The 21,619-nt window shown below is 45.0% G+C and overlaps 1 protein-coding gene across 1 annotated transcript in view; it reads left to right on the plus strand.

Annotated features, from left to right (window-relative positions):
* The window catches only part of ppip5k1a (diphosphoinositol pentakisphosphate kinase 1a), a 41,938-nt gene extending 21,502 nt beyond the window's left edge, over nt 1–20,436 (plus strand). The window contains 6 exon segments of the mRNA XM_030122526.1: nt 3,676–3,738; nt 6,655–6,714; nt 7,655–7,834; nt 8,882–9,019; nt 11,142–11,255; nt 18,858–20,436. Of these exon segments, the coding sequence (XP_029978386.1) occupies nt 3,676–3,738; nt 6,655–6,714; nt 7,655–7,834; nt 8,882–9,019; nt 11,142–11,255; nt 18,858–19,447 (1,145 nt within the window). The 3' untranslated portion in view covers nt 19,448–20,436.
* Nucleotides 20,437–21,619: the final 1,183 nt, after the last annotated feature.

The raw sequence follows: 21,619 nt of genomic DNA on the forward strand, positions 1-21,619 counted from the left end.
GCTGGGATAGTCAAGGTAGTCAGGGTTGTTGGAGTAGTGGAGGTGGGTGGGGTAGTCAATGTTGGCGGGGTTGGCATGGTAGTCTAGGTGGGGTTGTTGAGGTGGGGCGGGGTGGGGGGTAGTCATGGTGGGTGGAGTAGTTGAGATTGGCAGGGTAGTTGGGGTGGTTGTGGTAGTCAGTGTAGTTGAGGTTGGTGGGGTAGGTGGGGTTGTCAGGGTGGTTGGCATTGGCAGAGGTAGTCAAGGTGGGCGGGGTTGTCAGTGTACTCGAGGAAGTTGATGTTGGCGGGATAGTGGGGTTAGTTGAGGTTGGCTGAGTAGTTGGGGTGATGGGGATGGTCGGGGTAGCCCGGGTGGTCAGGGTAGTCGAGGCTGGTGGGGTGGTTGGGGTAGTCTGTAATCAAGGTAGGCGGGGTTGTCAGGGTGGTCGCTGTTGGCAGGGGTAGTCAAGATAAGTGGAGTTGTCAGCATGGTCGGCGTAGTCGAGGTTGGTGGGGTTAGTCAAGATTGGCTGAGTAGTGGGGGTGGTTGGGATTGTCAGGGTAGTTGGGGTAGTCTGTGTGGTCAAGGTAGGCAGTGTTGTCAGGGTGGTCAGTGTAGTTGAGGTTGGTGGAGTAGTCTGGGGTGGGTGGGGTAGTGGGGCTCGTCACAGTCAGTGGGGTAGTCAGGATAGTGGGGGTGGTCGGGGTGATTGGGGTAGTCGAGATTGGCGAGGTAGTCAAGGTTGTCAGGGCGGTCAGCATTGATGGGGTAATGGTGGTAGTCACGGTCAGCGGAGTGAGGGTTGTGGGGGTAGTTGGGGTTGTAGGGGTAACTGGAGTGGACGGGTGGTTGCGGTTGTGGGGGTAGTCTGAGTGGTCGGGTGGTGGGGGTTGTCTTGGGCGGTGGGGGTGGTTAGTTGAGGTTTTGGGGGTAGTTGGGGTAGTTGTGGTTGTGGGGGTGGTGGTGGTTTTGTTTTCCAGTGTGGTCATTAGTATTCACTTACAGGAGATAAACACTTATACACTCCTGATCAAAATTTTAAGACCAGTTGAAAAATTGCATGAATTTACATTTTTCACTGTTGGATCATAAGAAGGTTCTAAGTAGAGTTTCAGAGTGCTAAAAAAATGAAGAAAAGGGAGTGAAACAAAAAAAGTGAGTAAGCAATTTATTGAAAACAACAATGAAACTGAAATAGTCTGTTCATCAGCACATCAAAAGTTTAAGACTACAGCCTTTAAAAGACAAAATCTGCAAAAATGTGGATTCAGTGGGCTTCATTCACTACTATGTGCGTTGGAAATGTTCTGACTTTGTCCATAAAATAAGTACAAACATAAAACCAACATAGGGTTCATGACACCTGTGCACCGCCCACTTTAGTTCTGACCACCTTAATCATGTGTGTGGATCAGAATCATTGTACATTGACAGGCACGTGCTCACAATTTGTGATTAGTATGTGATTAGCATACTGCCACGCCCCCTTTTCTCCATATAAGGAAGTCGCTTGGCTAGAGTAGATTTTTGAATGAAGGAAGTGGTTCAGTGAGGAGAGAAGTCGAACATTTCACAGTTTGGTTGAAGTGATGGCACCAAAAAACAAAAGAACTTTACAACCACAGAAATGGAAACAACTGAGTCTGAGGTGGAACCAGAAAAGGAAGAGTTTACAAAAGTGTCTCCTCAGGGGTGATGATGGTTAAAAAAAAAAAAAAAAAAGATGCTTGGACCACAGTAACTGAGGGTGTCAACGTAGTATTCCCGGAGATGTTCACTGTGACCCAGGCACAAGAAACTGTTGGGAGTGGATGATCACTAGAGGCCAAAACAATGAAATGAAAACCAAAACTGTCAGGTCTACATTTCCAAATGTACTTTCACATCCTTCCTTTGTAAACTAGGACCGTTGTTATCATTAAAAATGTGAATTGTCACAGTGATGTGGGGGAACATGTGTCAATTTCATGGTTGTTTAATATATTTGTCGAATATTTTAGTAAATTAATGATTTAAAAAGATGCTAAATCTCTTCTTAATGACTGTGGTTTTGTATTCTCGGCATGTACTTAAAAGTATGCATTTGCATTTTCTAAGTCAGTTCATTCTTCTTCATTTGTGTGTATTCATGGTCTGAGGCAGTTCTAAATTTGTTCAGAGTAAGAACAAATTTGGGGAAAAAAAATATTGATGAATCTTGGATTTATGCGTCAAACGATCATATGCAGAGTTTAAGTTTGTGGATGAATCCCATTGAATCCACATTTTTGCACAGATTTAGTCTTTTAAAGGCTGTGGTCTCAAAATTCTGATTAACAGCCTCAATTTTTTTGTCTCACTTCCGTTTCTTCTTTGTGCATTTTGAAACTCTAAGAACCTTCTGAAGATCCAACAGTGCAAAATGTAAATTCATGCCATTTTTAACTGGTCTTTAGATTTAGATCAGTTGTGTATTGAGTGTTTCTCTGCTTTATGTGTCAGACGTTTGAAGGCTTAGATAGTCTGTAACAGGAGTTAAAGCGTCAGTTGTACTTCAGTGTTTTAACATCAGTTCAGATTCAAACTGATAAACACTCCAAAATATTCTGAATACAAACTACAATTCTGCTTCTGTAGGTTTTATAGTTGGACAGACATAGGATTGAATTATACTTAAATCTACACACAAATCACAGTGATTAATGATTAAATGGTCTTAGTGTAACAATAGAACACAGAAGAAACAATGGAGGAGTAAATGACTCCATCTGTGTTTGAAGCTTTGGAATCAGATATTAAATATGAAACCGAAGTAAATAAAATAAAGTGTGATGTTGAAGGAACAGGTTGAACAGGTTAGATGGAAGTTTCCAGGTTTATTTTTACATAACTGACAAACAAAACCAACATTAGGCAAAATACATGCAGTTAGTTCAAAAAAATCAAAGTGAGATTATTATACATTAACTGGCAAACTAAACATAACCAATTCTACATAAGAAACAAATGTGTTTAAATCCTGAAACTTACTGCGGCTGCTAATTCCATGTCCTGGACACCGACTGAGGACAGAACATAAACGGATGCAGTCTTTTATTTGAATCAACCTGTTGCTGGTTCCTGTATCCGGTCCAGTGCATCCATGTTCTGCTCCTACAGGTCCTACACACTAAACCGCACTGAGGAAACCCCGCCCCTTTAACTCCACTGGTTCCAGGACTTATCGTGTGGGCGCAGTTCAACACGGCGTTCACCAGGGGTCAGCGTGGCGTCACAGACCTGGGCTCCATCCTCCTGCTCATTGTTTGTCATCCATCTTGTTCCATGTCATTCCCAGAATCCACTGAGGTGTTCTGAGTCCTGATTGACTCTGTGGGTCCAGAAAGTGCATGCTCATGTGTGAGTGTCATGCCGCCATCGCACGATCTGAGCGCGCCCAGTGGATATCTGCTGACTGTGCGTGTGCGGAGCTCAGACGTCAGGGTTTAGAGTGTGTTTAGTGCGAGCGACGTCCATCTGGTCATTGCACGTTGTGGTTGAGAACGCCCCGCCCCCCGAGTCCATCCATCCATGGTCACCTGGAGACGCCCACCCATGGCCACGCCTCCACTGTTTAACCCTGAGCGTCAGCACAGGACTCACTGATCTGATCATGTTGACACACCCTGACTGTGGCTCATGGTAACACTAGTCACTTGTGTTTTATTTCCTCAGAGTTGTTGTCTATGCCGGCAGTAAAACGATTTTCTGTGTCGTTTGCAAAGCATCCGACTAATGGTACGTCTGCTTCTTTCAAGTATATTTCCACTCCACCTCCCTTTGTCTTGCATGTTTTCAATCTTTTGTTTTTTGACCTTGGGTTTTTCACATGGCCCTTCAGCATTCCAGATTTCCTTTTTCTCTAATGATTTAATTTTTGTCTCCCCATCGGCTTTGGACTCTTACTTTTCTAACACTACCTGACATTCTGTTTCTAACCAGGGTTCCCACTGGTCATTGAGCTGTAGACACAGGATCTTAGAACCCGTCTGACCCTAGAACCTGACCTGTGTAGGCGGAGTGTGACGAACATAAGAGCCAACCAGAGGAAGCTTTAAGGGTGTGGCTTCCATGTCACATGTTCACAGTTGTTTTCCCTTAAACGTCACATTTATTCACATTTGTTCCACATCTAATCGAAGTCTGTGTTTGTGTCTTTATGTTTCATGTGGCGTCACTTTTACTTCAGCATCTGAATCTGAATCTGTGATTATGTTAAGGAGTCATCCAGTTATGGAGCACAAGAACCGATTCACCGTCATACAGGGTCTGTGATTGATCATATATGGACAATTACATACAGAGTCGTATGAGTCAGTATTTGGTGTTTCATAGTGGTCTATAGTGGGCCATAGTGGGTCATAGTGGTCTATAGTAGATCATAGTGGTCTATAGTGGGTCATAGTGGGTCTATAGTGGATCATAGTGGTCTATAGTGGGTCATAGTGGATCATAATGGTCTATAGACGGTCCTACTAAATCATAATGGACCATAGTGGGTCATCGTGGATCGTAGTGGACCATAGTGGGTCACTGTGGATCATAGTGAGTCATAGTGGGTGGTTTTAAATCATAGTTGCTCATTGTGGATTGTTGTGGATCATACTGGTCCATAATGGGTCGGCGTGGATTGTTGTGGACCACAGCTGTCTCATGTGGACTGTAGCGGGGACTTTGGGTGTATAATAAGTATAACATGTCTAAGCTCTGTCCTCGTGCGTGGTCAGAGGTGGAGGTCACAGAGCTGAGGTTGGAGGCTTTGACTGGAGGATGGGAACCCTGTTGAACATGTGCACTGTCTGTGAAAGGATCAACGCTGTATGTAGTCCAGTGGACAGATGAAACACCCACCTGTACATCCACCTGGACTCTCACCTGTACACCCGCCTCTACACCCACCTGTACATTCACCATTACACCCACCTGTACACCCACCCCTACATCCACCTGTACACCCGCCTCTACATCCACCTGTAGACCTGCCTCTACACCCACCTGTACACCCGCCTCTACATCCACCTGTAGACCTGCCTCTACACCCACCTGTATCCTCACCTGTACATTCACCTGTGCACCCACCTCTACACCCACCTGTACACTCACCTGTACACCCACGTCTACACCCACCTGTATACTCACCTGTACACCCACCTGTACACCCACCTCTATACCCACCATTACATCCACCTCTCCACCCACCTGTACATCCACTTGTATACTCACCTGTACATCCACCTCTACACCCACCTGTATACCCACCTGTACATCCAACCCTACAGCCACCTCTACACCCACCTGTACATACAACCCTACCTGCACATCCACCCCTACATCCACCTGTACACCCACCCCTACTTTCACCTGTACACCCACCCCTACATTCACCTGTACATCCACCTCTACACCCACCCATACATTCACACCGACATCCACCCCTACATCCACCTGTACACCCACCTCTACACCCACCTGTACATCCACCCGTTTTCTTTGAATCCATCACCTGTTTCATGTTTTTTCTCTCATCAGGTGGATAAATGTCAACGTCTGACTGACTTGTTGAAGTAAATGTTTTCGGTCGATGATTGGTTGTAAAATCCTCTTGTGGTTGTGAATGTTTGCAGTTTGTCTTGGGTCGTTTTTTTTAAACACTACGGATCATTCATTTAAGGCGGTAGATACTGAAACTAAATCAGTAAAGAGAAATGATTGAAAGAACCAGATGTTGACGGTGACACATACATGGGTTCAGTATGACCTCATCGCTACAGTTTATTCAAATATAAATCATCTTATAAACTTGGATCATATTAGTTTGATTCCACTCATTACACACTTTAAAAAGCTGTTTGATGGGTGTTTGGTCCAAATGTAACATCTCAGTCTAGTCCTGAATGATCATCTATGAAGTTCTGATCCAACGCCAGGGACCAACTTCAGGAACTGACATTCACCTGGTCTTTACGGTTCCATGTGTTGAAGGTGGACCTGGTAAAGGTGGACCTGGTTTGCTGGACTGGGTTCAGATGTGAGTTCTGTGGGTTTGGACTGAAGACGTGGTCAGAGCGGTGACTGTTTGGACCTGGATGGCCTTGGTTTGTGTTTGTGGATCTGGTGAATCTTGGACCTCAGAGGTTGAACAAACACAATCAGCAGAACTTTAACGTCAAAGAGCTGAGGTCCAGAGCCACGTCGCCATGGAAACAGAATCAGTAGTGTCTGTTAAATGACCACAATCACAAGCCTGCTGTTACATAGAATCTACAAATAAAAGTATAGAATATTTGGTACATTTTTACAAGTTTTGGAACAGAAACTAGAAACTAAAACAACTGAAGGGAGTGAAACCAGAAAAACAGTATAATCCACTGTGGTTGAAGGAAAAACAACCAAGAATGAAGATCGTGAAAGCAACAGATTATTCATCTGATGTGTTTTAGCTTCTATTAGTCACTGATCTACTGATAAAACCACGAAAAGGTTCAAATGAACAAAAACTCATTCAACAAATCAAACCCACAAACTAAAACATAAACTAGAAAATGAAACAGGAAACTAAAACTAGTAAATATGTCTTTGTTAAATGGGTCAGTGGTCACTTGACGTCTGTGGTCCAATCAGAGCTACATGTGTGTTGATGTGTTTGTTGTGCAGGAACTCGTGATGATACGTCAGCTGTAGCGGCAGCGCGTCCTCTGTGGTGGACGGCAGCAGGTAGGGCCAGAGTGGACCAATCAGAGGCTTCTGTGTGGACGTAGAGTCTAACCAATCAGAGGCTTCTGTGTGGACGTTGATTTTAACACGTGTCCGTCAGTGTTGTGGTTCAAACACTGGTTCTTCATACAATCAGGTTGAAGAATGTCCAGACTAATGCAATGTCGTATGTGAGGTCTGTCCATGACAGCGTTTTTTGTGTGTGTGTGTGTAGGTTTGTTGTCTTTTGTGACATCCTCACCCTCAGCTTCTTTGCTGGTTGTTGTCTCCGTCCTGCTCCTCTGCTTTCTCTGCTTCATTGGAAATGTAGAGGACAGACCTGTCTGTCCTCTACTCATGCTCCTCCCCCTCCTGCCCCTGTTGTCTGGCCTGCTCTCTTCCTTTCCCTCCTGTCCTTCATTATCTCCTGTCCCTCACCATTTCCTGTCCATCATCCTCTGTCCTTCACCATCTCTCATCCCTTCTGTCTTTCACCATCTCTCATCCCTCCTGTCCCTCACCATCTCCTGTCCCTCACCATCTCCTGTCCTTCACCATCTCCTGTCATCCCTGTCCTTCATGATCTCCTGTCCTTCACCATCCTCTGTCCCTCTTGTCCCTCCCCATCTCCTGTCCTTCACCATCTCCTGTCCTTCACCATCTCCTGTCCGTCCTGTCCTTCATCATCTTCTGTCTGTCTTGTTTTTCACCATCTCCTGCCCTTCACCATCCTTCCCGTCTGTCCTGTCCCTCCCATCCGTCCCTGTCCTTCACCATCTCCTGTCCCTCACCATCTCCTGTCCCTCACCATCTGCTGTCCATCCTGTCCTTCACCATCTTCTGTCCTTCACCATCTCTTGTCCTTCACCATCTGCTGTCCGTCCTGTCCTTCACAATCTCCTGTCCTTCACCGTCCTTCCTGTCCATCCTGTCCCTCCCATCCGTCCCTGTCCTTTCTCAGAGCCTTTGGAGGACCACGATGTGGCCCAGTTGTTGCAGCGTTTCTCCACCGACCCCAGCCTGGGTCCACATCTGTCTCTGGACGGAGCGCTGGCCCACCACCTCCACCAGTGCTCCTACCACCTCCGCCTCTTCAAAAACTGGCTCATCTCCGGCCAGGGCCCCCTAGAGTACCTTCACGGTCAGCCCCTGGCCCCGCCCCCTCCCCCCGCCTCCTCCAATCACTGCTCCCGGTTGTTCTGCGGTTGACCACCGTGCTTTGCCTCTGGATGTCTCTGCATGTTGTGCCTGTTACCATGGTGATGCAGAATGCTAGCTGGAGTTTGGGCTGTTTGTTTCCACGGCAACAGTTCCAGGCAAATTTAACCCTCTAAACCTACACAAGTGTAAATAATTCCGACACATATGTTTAATTCAGAACCGAGGTGGAACCGGTCCATATTAGTGTCATAAACGTGGGTGTAGTGGATCTGAAATGGAAGATGTTTAGAATAACGTCAGTAATGATCGTGTTCTAATGGTGGATCTTCTTCTGTTTAACATTTGGTTCATGACATAGATCAGGTTTATGGTCCAAACAAGCCCTGCCTCTAATGGGGGCGTGTCCACAGGTTGTGATCTGCATTTTCACCACTAGATGTCCTGAAATATTCCACCTTTATTATCACAACCAACGACACCGTTGTTTGACTGAAGGGAAACTGAGGCGTGGGTGTGTCCTGGTCCACGTGGCGTGTACATGCGGGACCTTGGTGTGTTTGTGGTGACGGTAGGAGGTCCAGTGAGGTTCCTCCTGTTGCGCCCCCTACCCTGAGTCTGAATGTTGCGCCTCCTGCTGAGCTTTAACAGCATGTGACTCTGCTTGTCTGCTGATGTGGCGTCTTCAGATGAACCCGCCAAGCCACCAGGGCGCAGTGGTGGCGGTGGTGGGCTGGGTTTGATGCTTTGCACAGATGTCATGCGTCTTGGTTGTGGACTAACAGATGGATGGCGTGTCCTCGGTGGTCTGACGGTCCAGTGGGCGTCGTGGGCTGAGGTTGGACCTGATTTGGTTTGTGTCTTGTTGTCGTAACAGTCAGCATGGTTTGTGCACCTTGGCCTGACGTCGACACGGCGGCGGTGGCTCAGGATCACGGCGGTGCTCAGTTTGATGGTGTTGGGTGGGTTGTGTTGGCTTCGGCTCCTCCTCCTTTACCAAATCCTGACACGTGTTCTTCTTCTGCTGCAGGATTCGAAGGCTGTTCCATGGTTCCGTCCATCTACCCTCTGGAAACGCTGCACAACTCACTGTCACTTAAACAGGTCAACGAGTTCCTGACGGCGGTCTGTGAGAGCGCTGGAGACCCCCACACCAGGACCAGCAGAGGTCAGAAACACAACCCACCAGGGTCTAAGTAGGTCTAAGACGAACCGGGTCAGAGAAAGACCGCATTAGGGAGTAGGTTTATGTGAAGGACAAACAGACGAAGGAAATATTCAACTGTTCCTGGGCCTTTGTTTTAGTATTCATGTTCCAGGCTGTAACCAGCAGGGGTCAGTCTGGTACCAGAACACACTCAGAACCAGAACCACCATGGAACCAACCCTATGGATCCACAGACTGGATCGGTCACTGAATAAACGATAAACCTGTTTTATGGAGTCATCAAGTTTAATTAAATATACACTCAAGGAAAAAAGAAATGCACCACTTTCATTTTCTCGATTTTTTTTTTTTTTCAGAAATATGACAGTTATCGCAAAATTGCAAACTACAACAATGAGTTCAGTACTATTCTGAGTCAAAATGAAATGATTGTTTTCCTGGTTCTAGTTGATTGGTTTTGATTAGCAATAAGAACTGTATATTTGTATTCCTCACCCATGTCTGCTCATGAGTGGAACTCAGAGATGAATTGGGACCTCTCCTCAATTGTGCATAACCATTCCCTATAAAAAGACACCAAAATGGAGCAAAAACACATTTGTCCACAATGTCATGACTACTGCAACCGGAGAGAGATCGGGCCATTGGCATGCTTCAAGCTGGTAAACATTGATTAATTGGGCCTGAATATCAGGGATGGATGTATGGTTTACGTGCACATGTTACATTTCCACCAAAAAATAAATAACAAAAAAAGTGTAAAAAATCAGTGGTGCGTACAACAGTAGAGTGGTGGACTCCAAACACCCTGGCTACGACCCGTCTGCTCCATCCAGCTTGAAGCATGCCAATGGCCTGATCTCTCTCCAGTTGCAGTAGTCGTGGCATTGTGGACAAATGTGTTTTTGCTCCATTTTGGTGTCTTTTTGTAGGGAATGGTTGTGCACAATTCGTCTCTGAGTTTCACTCATGAGCAGACATGGGTGAGGAATACAAAAATACAGTTCTTATTACTAATCAAAATCAATCAACCGGAACCAGGGAAACAATCATTTCATTTCGATTCAGGATAGTACTGAACTCATTGTAGTTGGCAATTTTGTAATAACTGTCATATTCCTGAAAAAATTGAGTAAATGAAAATGGTGGTTTCTTTTTTCCTTGAGTGTATATTACATGTGTATATGGATATAAAGGACATATGTATATATCCTTTATATATTGTATATATGTCCTTTATCTGTAATGGAGTTGGCCTTTAGTACATTTTAGTATTTCTATGTAGTTTTGTATATTTTCAGTATTTTTCAGTATATATTTTCAATGTTTTATGGTATATTTTTTAAATGTTCTAACTTTGTAAACAGAAACAGAGCTGCTAAACAGATTTTCATTTTTCCTGTAACAGTGACAATAAAGATCTATTCTATTCTATTCTATTCTATTCTAAACTCATAGACACTTTTTTAACAGTGGATAAAATAACACTGTCTGATAATGTTGACATGTGTCAGATGATACTTTACATTATAGCTCTGTTAGCTTGGCTCTGTTATCTTAGCTCTGTTAGCTTGGCTTTATTAGATTAGCTCTGTTATTTTAGCTCTGCTAGATTAGCCCTGTTAGCTTGGCCTTGTTAGCTTGGCTCTGTTATCTTAGCTCTGTTTTTAGACTAGAACAACCGCAGTAAAACCACTAAACCTCTGTTTTCTGTTGGTTTGTGTCGTCAATAACTGAGCTAAAGATCTGTTTGAATCCAACAAACAAGGTCAGAACTGTCACAGTTTAGTCTGAACCGTGGATCAACAAACAGAAACATAGCTAAAAAAAGAACATCCCATAATAACTGTGGTCTGAACCGTGGGTGAAACTGAAGTGTTTGATAATATTTCTAATGTGGCACCACTGACTGTAGTGGTGGGACTGGATTTGACCCCAGACTCTAAAGGACACGTGTTTTTACAGATGAGTTTTAAAACATTTGATTGGTGAATGTGGGGATCCGTTGGGGGGGTCGTCCAGGCAGGGTCCATGTGGGGGGGGGGGGGGGGGGGGGGGGTTCATGCGGTCTTCAGCAGGGTTCTGGTGTCTGATGGTTTGTGTTTGCCCGTTGTCTCTGCAGCGCTGTCAGCCATGTTGGACGCCCATAACCATCCATCGGTGGACTCGTACATGCCCCCCAGGGTCCTGTCCTCATCCATGTCTCTGAGGTCTCGCTCTGACAGACCTCCATGGTGTGAGTATCACATTCTCCACAACAGGACCATTTATAGAACTCATACAGAGGATCAGACCTACTAACACAGAACCATCAGAACACACTTCATATCCCAGAACGTCCACTAAAACCAGAACTGATGGAACGTCAGGAACAGTCAGTAAATTACCTATTATCGACAGAATGAAGCACAGACCAGTGTAACATCCTGAAGGTTCCATTCAGCAGGTCACAGACAGGGTTCTCCACACATCAGCCATCAGACCCTTCACTCATGTGGTGTCAAACAACTGCTATGATTGGACAGACATTTGAAATGGACGTGATTTAAAAAAACACAAAAGGTTCAAGGTTAACTCCCTTTATTATCCCTGTGGATAAGTAACTGTTTAGCTCAGTAGCTGTTTCTCAATATGCGTTCTTGTCTGTTCTGCTGTTCTCGTGAAACATCATTAGTCGTGGCCCAAATTCTGTTCCAGTTGAAAGTTTGTATAAACCTAGGACCTATGGAATACCCAGATGTCCTTGTCTCTAGTTTAAACCAAGGATGCACTGGTGCACTCCTGTAGACTGGGCTGTAAATATCCCATGATACACTTGGGGCTACTGTCAAATACTACGGCGGCTTCTGTGAAACTGAATTAGAAAGGTTTGAGTTGACAACCGTAACGAGATGAACTAATATAATATTAGAACACGAGTGAGAGGGAGAACAGAGAAATACACCTGTGTTATCATGAGCTGGAACTGAAGCAAATGTATTAGAGTTTAGACAAATATACAAAAGTATAAATACTTGTAAATACTGGTACAAACATATAAATACTTGTAAATATTAGTACAAAAGCATAAATACATGTAAATACTAGTACAAAAGTTGAAATACATGTAAATGCTAGTACAAAAGTATAAATACATGTAGATACTAGTACAAATGTGTTAAATCAAATCAGTGTCATTGTGGTGATTTGAGGGAAATACGTTATGGAGCTGATGGTGTAAATCCAGCAGAGACAGGGTTAAAGGACACCAGGACCAGACAGACTGGAGTCCCACCTCTGGGACTCACTGAGGTCACAAGACCGTACTCTGTGAAGTTGGTATTTAGAAACACCCAGTGTCTGTATTTGACCCATAATACGCACACACACAGTACCTAGCATTAGCACACACCAGTATCAGTGAGCTGTTTGTTATGGTTACTGTCTGTGGGTTAACCTGTCTGTCTGTCTGTCTGTCTGTCTGTCTGTGGGTTAATCTGTCTGTCTCTGTCTGTTGGTTAACCTGTCCATCTGTCTGTAGGTTAACCTGTCTGTCTGTCCATGGGTTAACCTGTCTGTCTGTCTGTCTGTGGGTTAACCTGTCTGTCTGTCCGTCTGTCTGTCTGTGGGTTAACCTGTCTGTCCGTCTGTGGGCTAACTTGTCTGTGGGTTAACCTGTCTGTGTGTCTGTGGGTTAACCTGTCCATCTGTCTGTGTGTTAACCTGTCTGTCCATCTGTGGGTTAACCTGTCTGTCTGTCTGTCCGTCTGTGTTAACCTGTCTGTCTCTCTGTCTGTCTGTGGGTTAACCTGTCTGTGTGTCTGTGGGTTAACCTATCTGTCTGTCTGTCTGTGGGTTAACCTGGCAAGGCAAGGCAGATTTATTTGTATAGCACAATTCATACACAGGGCAATTCACAGTGCTTTACAAAAATGAAAAAGAGACAGATTAAAAACACACAATTACAATTAAAACATAATCAATAAAACATAAATAATAATCAATTAAAACAAAGTAAAAGACAAGAGTGTCGATAGAACCCTTTCAGTTATATGCACAGGTAAGCAGAGCTGTTTTCAGCCTGGACTTAAACATTGTCACAGTAGAGGCCTGTCTCACGTCATCAGGAAGACACTTCCGGAGTTTAGCTGCATGGAACTGAAACGCAGCTTCACCCTGTTTAGTCCTGACTCTGGGCACCAGCAAAAGACCAGTCCCTGAGGTTCTCAGGGTCCGAGATGGTTCATATGGGACCAATATGTCACAGATGTACTTTGGTGCTAGACCATGGAGAGACTTATAAATGAGCAGAGCTGTTTTAAAGTCTATTCTCTGAGTGACAGCAAGCCAGTGCAGAGATCTGAGCACAGGACTAATATGGTCGTACTTCCTGGTTCTAGTCAGGACTCGAGCAGCGGTGTTCTGGATGTACTGCAGCTGTCTTACAGCTCATTTAGAGAGTCCAGTGAGAAAGCCGTTGCAGCAGTTTAACCTGCTAGAGATAAATGCGTGGATAAGTCTCTCTGAGTGTGGTTTAGACAGTAAACCATTGATTCTGGCAATGTTTTTGAGATGGTAAAAGGCTGATGATGTAATTGTGCCTGTTAAAGTTTAGGTCTGAGTCCATTATTACCACTAGATTTCTAACCTAATTTTTAGCTTTTAGAGTAACAGATTCCAGATGACTGATGACACTTTCTCTGGGTTTTTGTGGGCCAAAGACAATGACTTCAGTCTTTTCTGAATTTAGCTGGAGAAAGTTGTTTTGCATCCACACAGTGATCTGTTGGAGGCAATCACAGAGTGAGTCCACAGGCCCATGTTCACCTGCTGTCAGCGAGATGTAAATCTGAGTGTGGTCTGCATAGTTATGGTAGGACACGTTATTACTGTGTATTAACTGGCCCAGGGGCAACATGAACAAGAGGGGTCCCAGGATGGACCCCTGGGGGACCCCACAGGTCACTGCCATTTGGTTTGACACACAGTTTCCAATTTGAACAAAATTCTTCCTGTCCTCAAGGTAGGACTTGAACCATTTCAGGGCAGGACCAGAGATGCCTACCCAGTCCTCTAGCCTCTGTAACAGAATCACATGATCAACTGTATCGAATGCAGTACTCAGATCCAGCAGGACTAAGACTGTTACTTTACCTTTGTCTGTGTTCAGACGGATGTCATTTGTCACTTTGATCAGAGCAGTCTCAGTGCTGTGATGAGGCCTGAAACCTGATTGAAAATCATCAAAGCAGTAGTTCAATAGAAGAAAGAGAGCTGTTGGTTAACAACTCTCTCAAGGACTTTTCCTAAAAATGGCAGATTTGATATGGGCCGATAGTTGTTCAGTACTGCTGCATCAAGACTACTACTCTTCTTTAGGAGAGGCCTAATGACAGCAGTTTTCAAGGCCCTGGGAAATGTTCCAGACTGTAATGAAATATTAACTAAGTGAGTGAGCCGGGGTAGCAAACTGCTCAGCACAGATTTTAGAAATCTAGTGGGCAACTCGTCGAGGCAACATGTGGCTGAACTCAGACTAGAGATGGTCTCTTGGACTGTTTTGTCAGTGACAGGTGTGAAATGTGTCAGCTCTAGGTGTCTGGAAGGCTGCAGCGGTAACTGTGTTGTGGGATTAATTAAGTGTTTAATGCCCTGAACCTTGTCATTAAAGAATGTTGCAAACTCGTTGCACTTCAATGTGGAAACTAGTTCAAGGCAATGGAGCAGGAGGGTTTGTTAACCTATTAACTGTTGCAAACAGGACATGAGAGTTGTTACTGCACTTGGTAATCATTTCTGAAAAATACCTCTCCCTTGTTCCATGCAAAATCTGGTTGAACACACACAACTGTTCTTTGTAAATCTCATAATGAACCTGAAGCTTAGACTTGCACCATTTCCGTTCGGCCCTCCGGCAGTCCTTCTGTGCCCTGACCGAGTCATCATTTCTCCATGGCGCCTTCTGCCTATTTCTAACCATTTTAACCTTAACAGGAGCAATGGTGTCCAGAACATTTAGAACACAAGAAGAATATGAGTTCAACAGATCGTCAGCATTAGAACATGAGGCATTTTCAAACCTAATCATCTCCATAAACAGAGTGCCTGTGCTGTCGTTAATGTGTCTCTTCCAAACAACTGCAGGTCCAGCCGTTGGTTTGGGAATTACTGACAGTTCAAAGAAGACACAGAAATGATCAGATAAAGCAACACTGACCACATTGACACTTGAAATATTTACCCTCTTAGTAATGAGCAGGTCCAGAGTGTGCCCTCTGCTGTGGGTGGGCTCACTCACATGCTAAATTAAACCAAAGGTTTCAAGGACAGCACAGAGTTCTTTTGCATTTCTGTCACACACATTATCCACATGCACATTCAGATCACCTGTAATGATGATACAGTCAAACTCTGTGCACACAACTGAAAGCATCTCAGTAAAATCATCAATAAAACTTTGACACTGTTGGGGAGGCCTGTATATGATTACATAGAGAATGGAAGGAGATAACTTTAGCTCCATTTTGAAAGATACATACTCAGAAGATGAAAACACTCCAAATGAGAGCTTATGGGTAACAATATCATCTCTAAATAATGCACATACACCTCCACCTTTTTTCTTTTCATGTATTTCTAATATACAGGGTGTCCCATAAGTCTCCATACATAGGGGACAAAATACATATGGTTCTAACATGTATTTCTTTATATTTCTTCTTTATAGTTCTTCAGCAGTGGAGGACACGCATTGAAATGTGTTCCCGACAAAATGGCAGTCATATAGAGCATATTATATAAATAAAAATGGTTTATGTCAAGAAACGTTTATTTTTCCTATGTATGGAGACTTATGGGACACCCTGTAGCTGCAAAGTTAGTTGGGGTGGATTCAATCAGAACTGCTTTACCCATCTTGCAATTAAGCCATGTCTCAGTTAAAAACATAAAATCAAGATTATAAGAGGAAATAAAATTATTAATTAAAAATGATTTGTTACGTAAAGATCTGACATTGAGCACAGTGAGCTTCAGATTAGTTTTAGTGGGACCAGTTATCTCATTGCAAGGAATGTGGATTAAATTTATCCTATTGGACTGTCTGGTTGTTTCTTCTTTGTTCAATCTGTGACACGTTAGTGTTGATATAGCGCTGGGGGAGAGCGCTCTCTCCCTGGGCCTCAAGTTGATAAATGCTTTATTGTGACTAAAAGTCCTGGAACAGCAGAGGCCCTGGATGTCCTAGTTGCTGATAGCAGACAAGAGCTTGGGTTGGGTGTCTGGTGTGGGGGGAGGTGGCAGGGGTCTTGACAGGGGTGTTGGACATCGACAAGGGGGTGGGGGGGTCTTGATAGGCGAGGGGATGGACACCAGCGTGGGGGTCGAGTGGGAGGTATTTGGGTGGGTGCAGAAGGGGAAGTGGAGTTCTTGGGGGGCAACAAGGGTAATGTCTGGAGCAGCATAGAATTCTGTAGTACCTGTGGTGATCTTGTGATACGCAGAGTGAGTGGAATCATCTTTAGTCCTGTTTTCACTAAGGGTACGTTTACACGACAACACTCCGCAAAGATTTCTCCTTTGCGTTATAAAATCATTCCCCGTTGAGACGAAGCCGCTATGATAACGATCTGTGTTAACATGAGTCCGCGAGAACGGCTGAATACGCTGTAGTGGCCATGCCAGACCAGTAGCTGGCGATGTAGAGCTGTAGTGAAACAGTGGCGGTAAAACACGCGCCTGCGCACAAACGATTTCCGGTTTAGACGGCCTTTAAATGAGGAGAAGAAGAAGAAGAAGAAGACGAGGCGGACAACGCTATTTACAAACAACAATGGCGAGTGGTCGTACAAAGACGCAGGACTTCTTTGTCTGGACAGACGAGCTGAGCACAGTTAGCAGCATGTATGTTGTTCTGAAACCGGCCATTGTTGTTGTGGTTGTTCCTTCTTTTTCTGCAGCTTTATTGTGTCATAGAGGCTGGCAAACCAACTTGGAGGCGCATTACCGCCACCAACTGGCCTGGAGTGGGTTAACTAGCGGTTCTTGGCTGCGCGCGCATGCGGTGACGTCATATTTTACCCCGGAACGCTCCGATTCGCGTTAACACGGAGCTGAAATGTGGAGCGTATCGATAACATTCCACCCTGGACCCTGGTATCAAAAGTTTCCGGATTCAGGCACTCTCGTTTCCATGTTAACAGAAGGCTAATCCGCGATGAAATCTTCCCGGAGTCAACTGAATCCTACGCCGTGTAAACGGCCCCTGAGCTCTCAAGGTGCTTAGAAAAGTCCATTGGTGAAGGAGGAGGTGAAAGGGACAGTGATGATTTTGCAGACGGTGTGGATGTGGCAGGTGGGTCCCAGCTGGGGTAGGGGCTCCTGCAAAGGTGCTGGAATTGAAGAAGCTGCTGGAGCTGAAGTTGTAGATGCAGCAGGTGGCGTCCTGGGCTGTGGTGAAGAAGCTGCTGCAGCTGAATCCTTAGCTGGGTCCTCGACTGGCAAGGCAGAAGTGCCTCTCTCATTTCCCTTTTTTCTCATTGGCTCCTTGGGATCCTGTCCAGGGCCATTCTGGTGCCTCAGAGCGTGGAGGAGGTTGTCCAACAACCGTCTCACTCCACCTCTGGCCAGGTGCGGGCCCTTTCCCTTGAACAGATCATCCCGTTGCCAAAACAGATTAAAGTTATCAATGAAATGTATTCCTCTGGACTCACAGACCTTGGATAGCCATGTGTTCAGCTGCAGTAGCCAGCTGAATTTGTTTACCCTCCCATCGATGTTGGGCAGTGGTCCACTAATGAAGGACTGAATCAAAACTTTATCAAGCACTTCAAACAACTTAACAAAATCCTTTTTTAGGACTTCAAATTCTATCTTTCTGATGTCCACTGCACCCACGTGTACAATCAGCTGCTTAATAGTTGTTCTGTCGTTCACAGTGGCACTGGGGTAGCTGCATGTTGATATTCTGCTATTGTCTATCTCACTGATAGCAGCATCTCCTAGGAGCAAGATGTCCTTGACTTTTGGCACAAATTCCTTCTCTCTGGCTGACTGTTTTTCCAACTTCATGACTCCCGTTTTATAGCATATTCCTACAGTTTTCTGTATGTTTGTCACTCACAAACACATTTAGCTGTGATAGTGGTAGAAATCTGTTTGTAAGTTTTATTTTGGGTAATGGCATAGAAGATCCAATGATACCACCATCCGGTTTAATTTTTCTGTGCTGCTTTGGCTTAGCACCAACTTTATTCCATGACAGCACTTTGGTCTTTGGATGGATGTGGAAGGGAAACCGTATCATTCAGGTGGAATTTAGCCATTTGGTCACCCTTATTTTTGAAAGTTCTTACCACTGGATGACACTGGGAGCATCTGATGAAGTCCTTTCTCCATTTCTAGCGTAAAAATCCTTGCTTGTAACGCACTGATTTCTTGTAGATATCTTTGGCAGTTTTTGCAGTGAGAGGTTGTTTTTCTATATCCTCTAGACATGTTGAAAAATATTTCCAAGACTGAGATTGCTCGGCTCGTCAGATAAGATATCCCCAACAAAGTTTTAGGGCCACTTAACGCTGTTTAAAAGAATGAATAAAAAGTTTGTACAAAAATAAAAGCATTAAGATTAAAATTACAATAAATAAATAAATAAATAACAGCAGCAGGAGTAAAAGCAAAGTAAAGCAGGACAAAAGCAGGAGCAAGCAGAAAAGCGTCTGCACTCTTCAGAAGCAGGAAGCAACCTGTCTGTCTGTCTCTGGGTTAACCTGTCTGTCTGTCCATCTGTCTGTGGGTTAACCTGTCTGTCTGTTAACCTGTCTGTGGGTTAACCTGTCTGTGTGTCCATCTGTCCCTTCAGACAGCAGTGGTCCGTCCAGCACCGTGTCCAGCGCTGGTCCATCCTCTCCGACCACCGCAGACACATCTCCTCGCTTCAGCTTCAGCGACAAAATCTCCCTGACGCCTCAGAGCAGCGAGGAAACCCACTCGGGTCAGAATGCATCCACTCAGCCAGGGTCCGGAAACCCCCCACTCCCCGACCCAGCGTGCACCGCTCCAGCCAACCCCGCCGAGGTCCCGCTGACCCCCAACAACTCACCTGAGGACGATGCCGAGCTCAACGCTGAGCTCAGACCGGAGCCGACTGAGTGTCTGTCAGCGGACAGCAGCGGTCCTGGTCCGGACCTCAGGGCTCCGTGTGCCGCGTTGTCCGAGCTGACCCTGAGCCGCATGGAAGGGTTCTGCGGCCTACCAGGGTCCCTGCCAGTCCTCCTGGAGCTCCGTGAGAGCAGCAGCGAGGCAGGGTCTAGTTCCCAGACGCCACAGTCGCCCGAGGGTCCTGACGAGTTCTTCGACACCCAGGAGGAGCTGTGGAGCGACGGGCCGGAGCCAGGACCCGACGCAGAGGCCACGCCTGAGGGCGGAGCCACGCACACCACCGAGCCATAGAGGATGACGAGTCTACGCAAACAAGCTGCTCAGTGTCACGTGACCTGCTGGAGGCGGAGCCAGAGGACGGGAACCACGGAACATTCTGACACCAGACACTTAACTCTGATTATTGATCACAATATTGATCCAACATGTGATTGAAGACTCCTAATATTAACCCAATATGGAACTGAATATATTTAACCTGTTACAGGGATGTCATCAGCGCCCGTCGGCTTCACGCCATTTCATGATTCTGTATCAAACTGTCATGAGTTTCCTTCTGTGTGTGATGAGACTGAACTCAGTGTCATGAATCAGACACGGGTCAGAACCAGTGTGTATCGGTTCTGTATCAGACTTCCATCTCACTGCAGCAACGCCGCGTCTTCGTGAACAGACACGTCGACATGGAAACAGGACCGTGATGGGTTTATGAGTCCGCTGGTGTCAGACAGAGCTGGTTCTGCTCGTGGGTTCCCGTCCTCTGCGCTGTCATTCATGATGCTTTTCGCTCTGTGTTCTTCTGCTTCTCTGAGTTTGTTCACAGGAACCGGACCGTGGCCCCGCCCACTGGACAGTGGTTATTTCAGACCGGGACTTAATGCCGCCAATGCTTTAACCCTGTGTGGTCCGACGAGGCCATGGTCCACAGGAAATCGCTGCTGCTGATGGTAACACCCACTGCCAAGGCTCCTCCCTTTCAGTGGAACCAGAGTGTATTTATTTAGAACCGAGCTGATCTCAGACCAGTTCATGTGTGACTGTGTACGTTTGGTAAAATCACCTCAGATCTGAACAAACAGGACGAGTGTCTGTGCTTTTATGTATGTGGGGGGCGGGGCTTACACACTTCAGGAGGACCCTGATTGATGGACTTGATGTTACAATGTGACGTACTGTAGAACAGGAACCTGCGTCCTGATCGATAATGATCAGTGGTGATCAGTTACGGTTTGAAGTGTTCGCTTAAAGTTCATCCAATTTAAATACATATTTTCCCATGATCCTCTGCTGCCGTGTGTCCATTTATTCCCTGCACAAACACATTCATACTGAAACTGATTTTAACCCCTTCATTAAACACATTAATGAACAACAAAACCTAATTGGAGACAGAATCACCTGGATAGTGACGAATGTAACAGGACTAATACTTGTATGAGGTCACATGACTGGACAGTTGGCCAGTCACATGACCTGATTATTTAAAAATAGGTTTAAAAAAAATCAACCAGATGACGTTCAGGCTGTATTTTATTCACGTATTAAAACAGTAAATTTTCTAAACTGCAGGGGTTTCCTTTGAATGAGGTGTCGCCGGTTCATTTAAGCCTTAAATTAATGGATCTGCAGTTTAGGAGAAAATTAAAACCAATCAAGTGGAACAGGTTAATGGCCTGGAGGGAGGAGTCATGACCTGGAGGGTGGAGTCACAACCTGGAGGAGGAGTCACAAACTGCAATAAAAGTACTGGTCAGTATTTAACCATTCTCCGATCAGCGTTTCACTTATTCTTGTGTTCTTCAGTTCTTTAACAAACGCGGAGGAGGTAAAACAGAACAAAAACTGTTCAATCCACAGAGATCAATGTACAGATCCACCCACTGGATGATCCTGAAACAGGCCACGCCTTCCAGAGGCCGACTTAAGCACTGCACGTCCACAATGAGACATGAGGCATTCAGGGACAGTCGTTCATTTCAGTGGATTTAATTAAAGGTCAAATCCCAGGTTGACCTTCAACCTTTATGTTCATCATCTTCATGGTTTCATCCTTTTCATGTCCATGTTTTATATCTTTGACATTATTCTTGTTTTTTTTTTTTGTTATAGTTTTCATTTTATTTCTTATTGGGGATCATTTTTATCCTTAAATATCATTCGGTTCCTACTTTCATGTTTCAGACTCAAACACATTTAATGAAATAAAACACTCAGACGTGTTTGTTCCATAAATGACGTTTTATTCTTGTTCACACTTTTCCCTTTTAACAATAAATCTGTTTTCTATCATAAGCGTTTAAAGAGAATATTGCACTTAAAACAGGAGATGAAAGTCGAAGCATGAAGCGGAAACGGGAGGAGAACGTGGCGTCCCATGATCCTCCGGGGCTTCGCTTCTGGAATATACAGGCTTTCAAAAGCACTTCTAGGGTTCTTCATCTAGTACGATACAGGAGAACTCAA

The sequence above is a fragment of the Sphaeramia orbicularis genome, chromosome 3 (genome assembly GCF_902148855.1).
Source record: "Sphaeramia orbicularis chromosome 3, fSphaOr1.1, whole genome shotgun sequence".
Classification (NCBI taxonomy): domain Eukaryota; kingdom Metazoa; phylum Chordata; class Actinopteri; order Kurtiformes; family Apogonidae; genus Sphaeramia; species Sphaeramia orbicularis.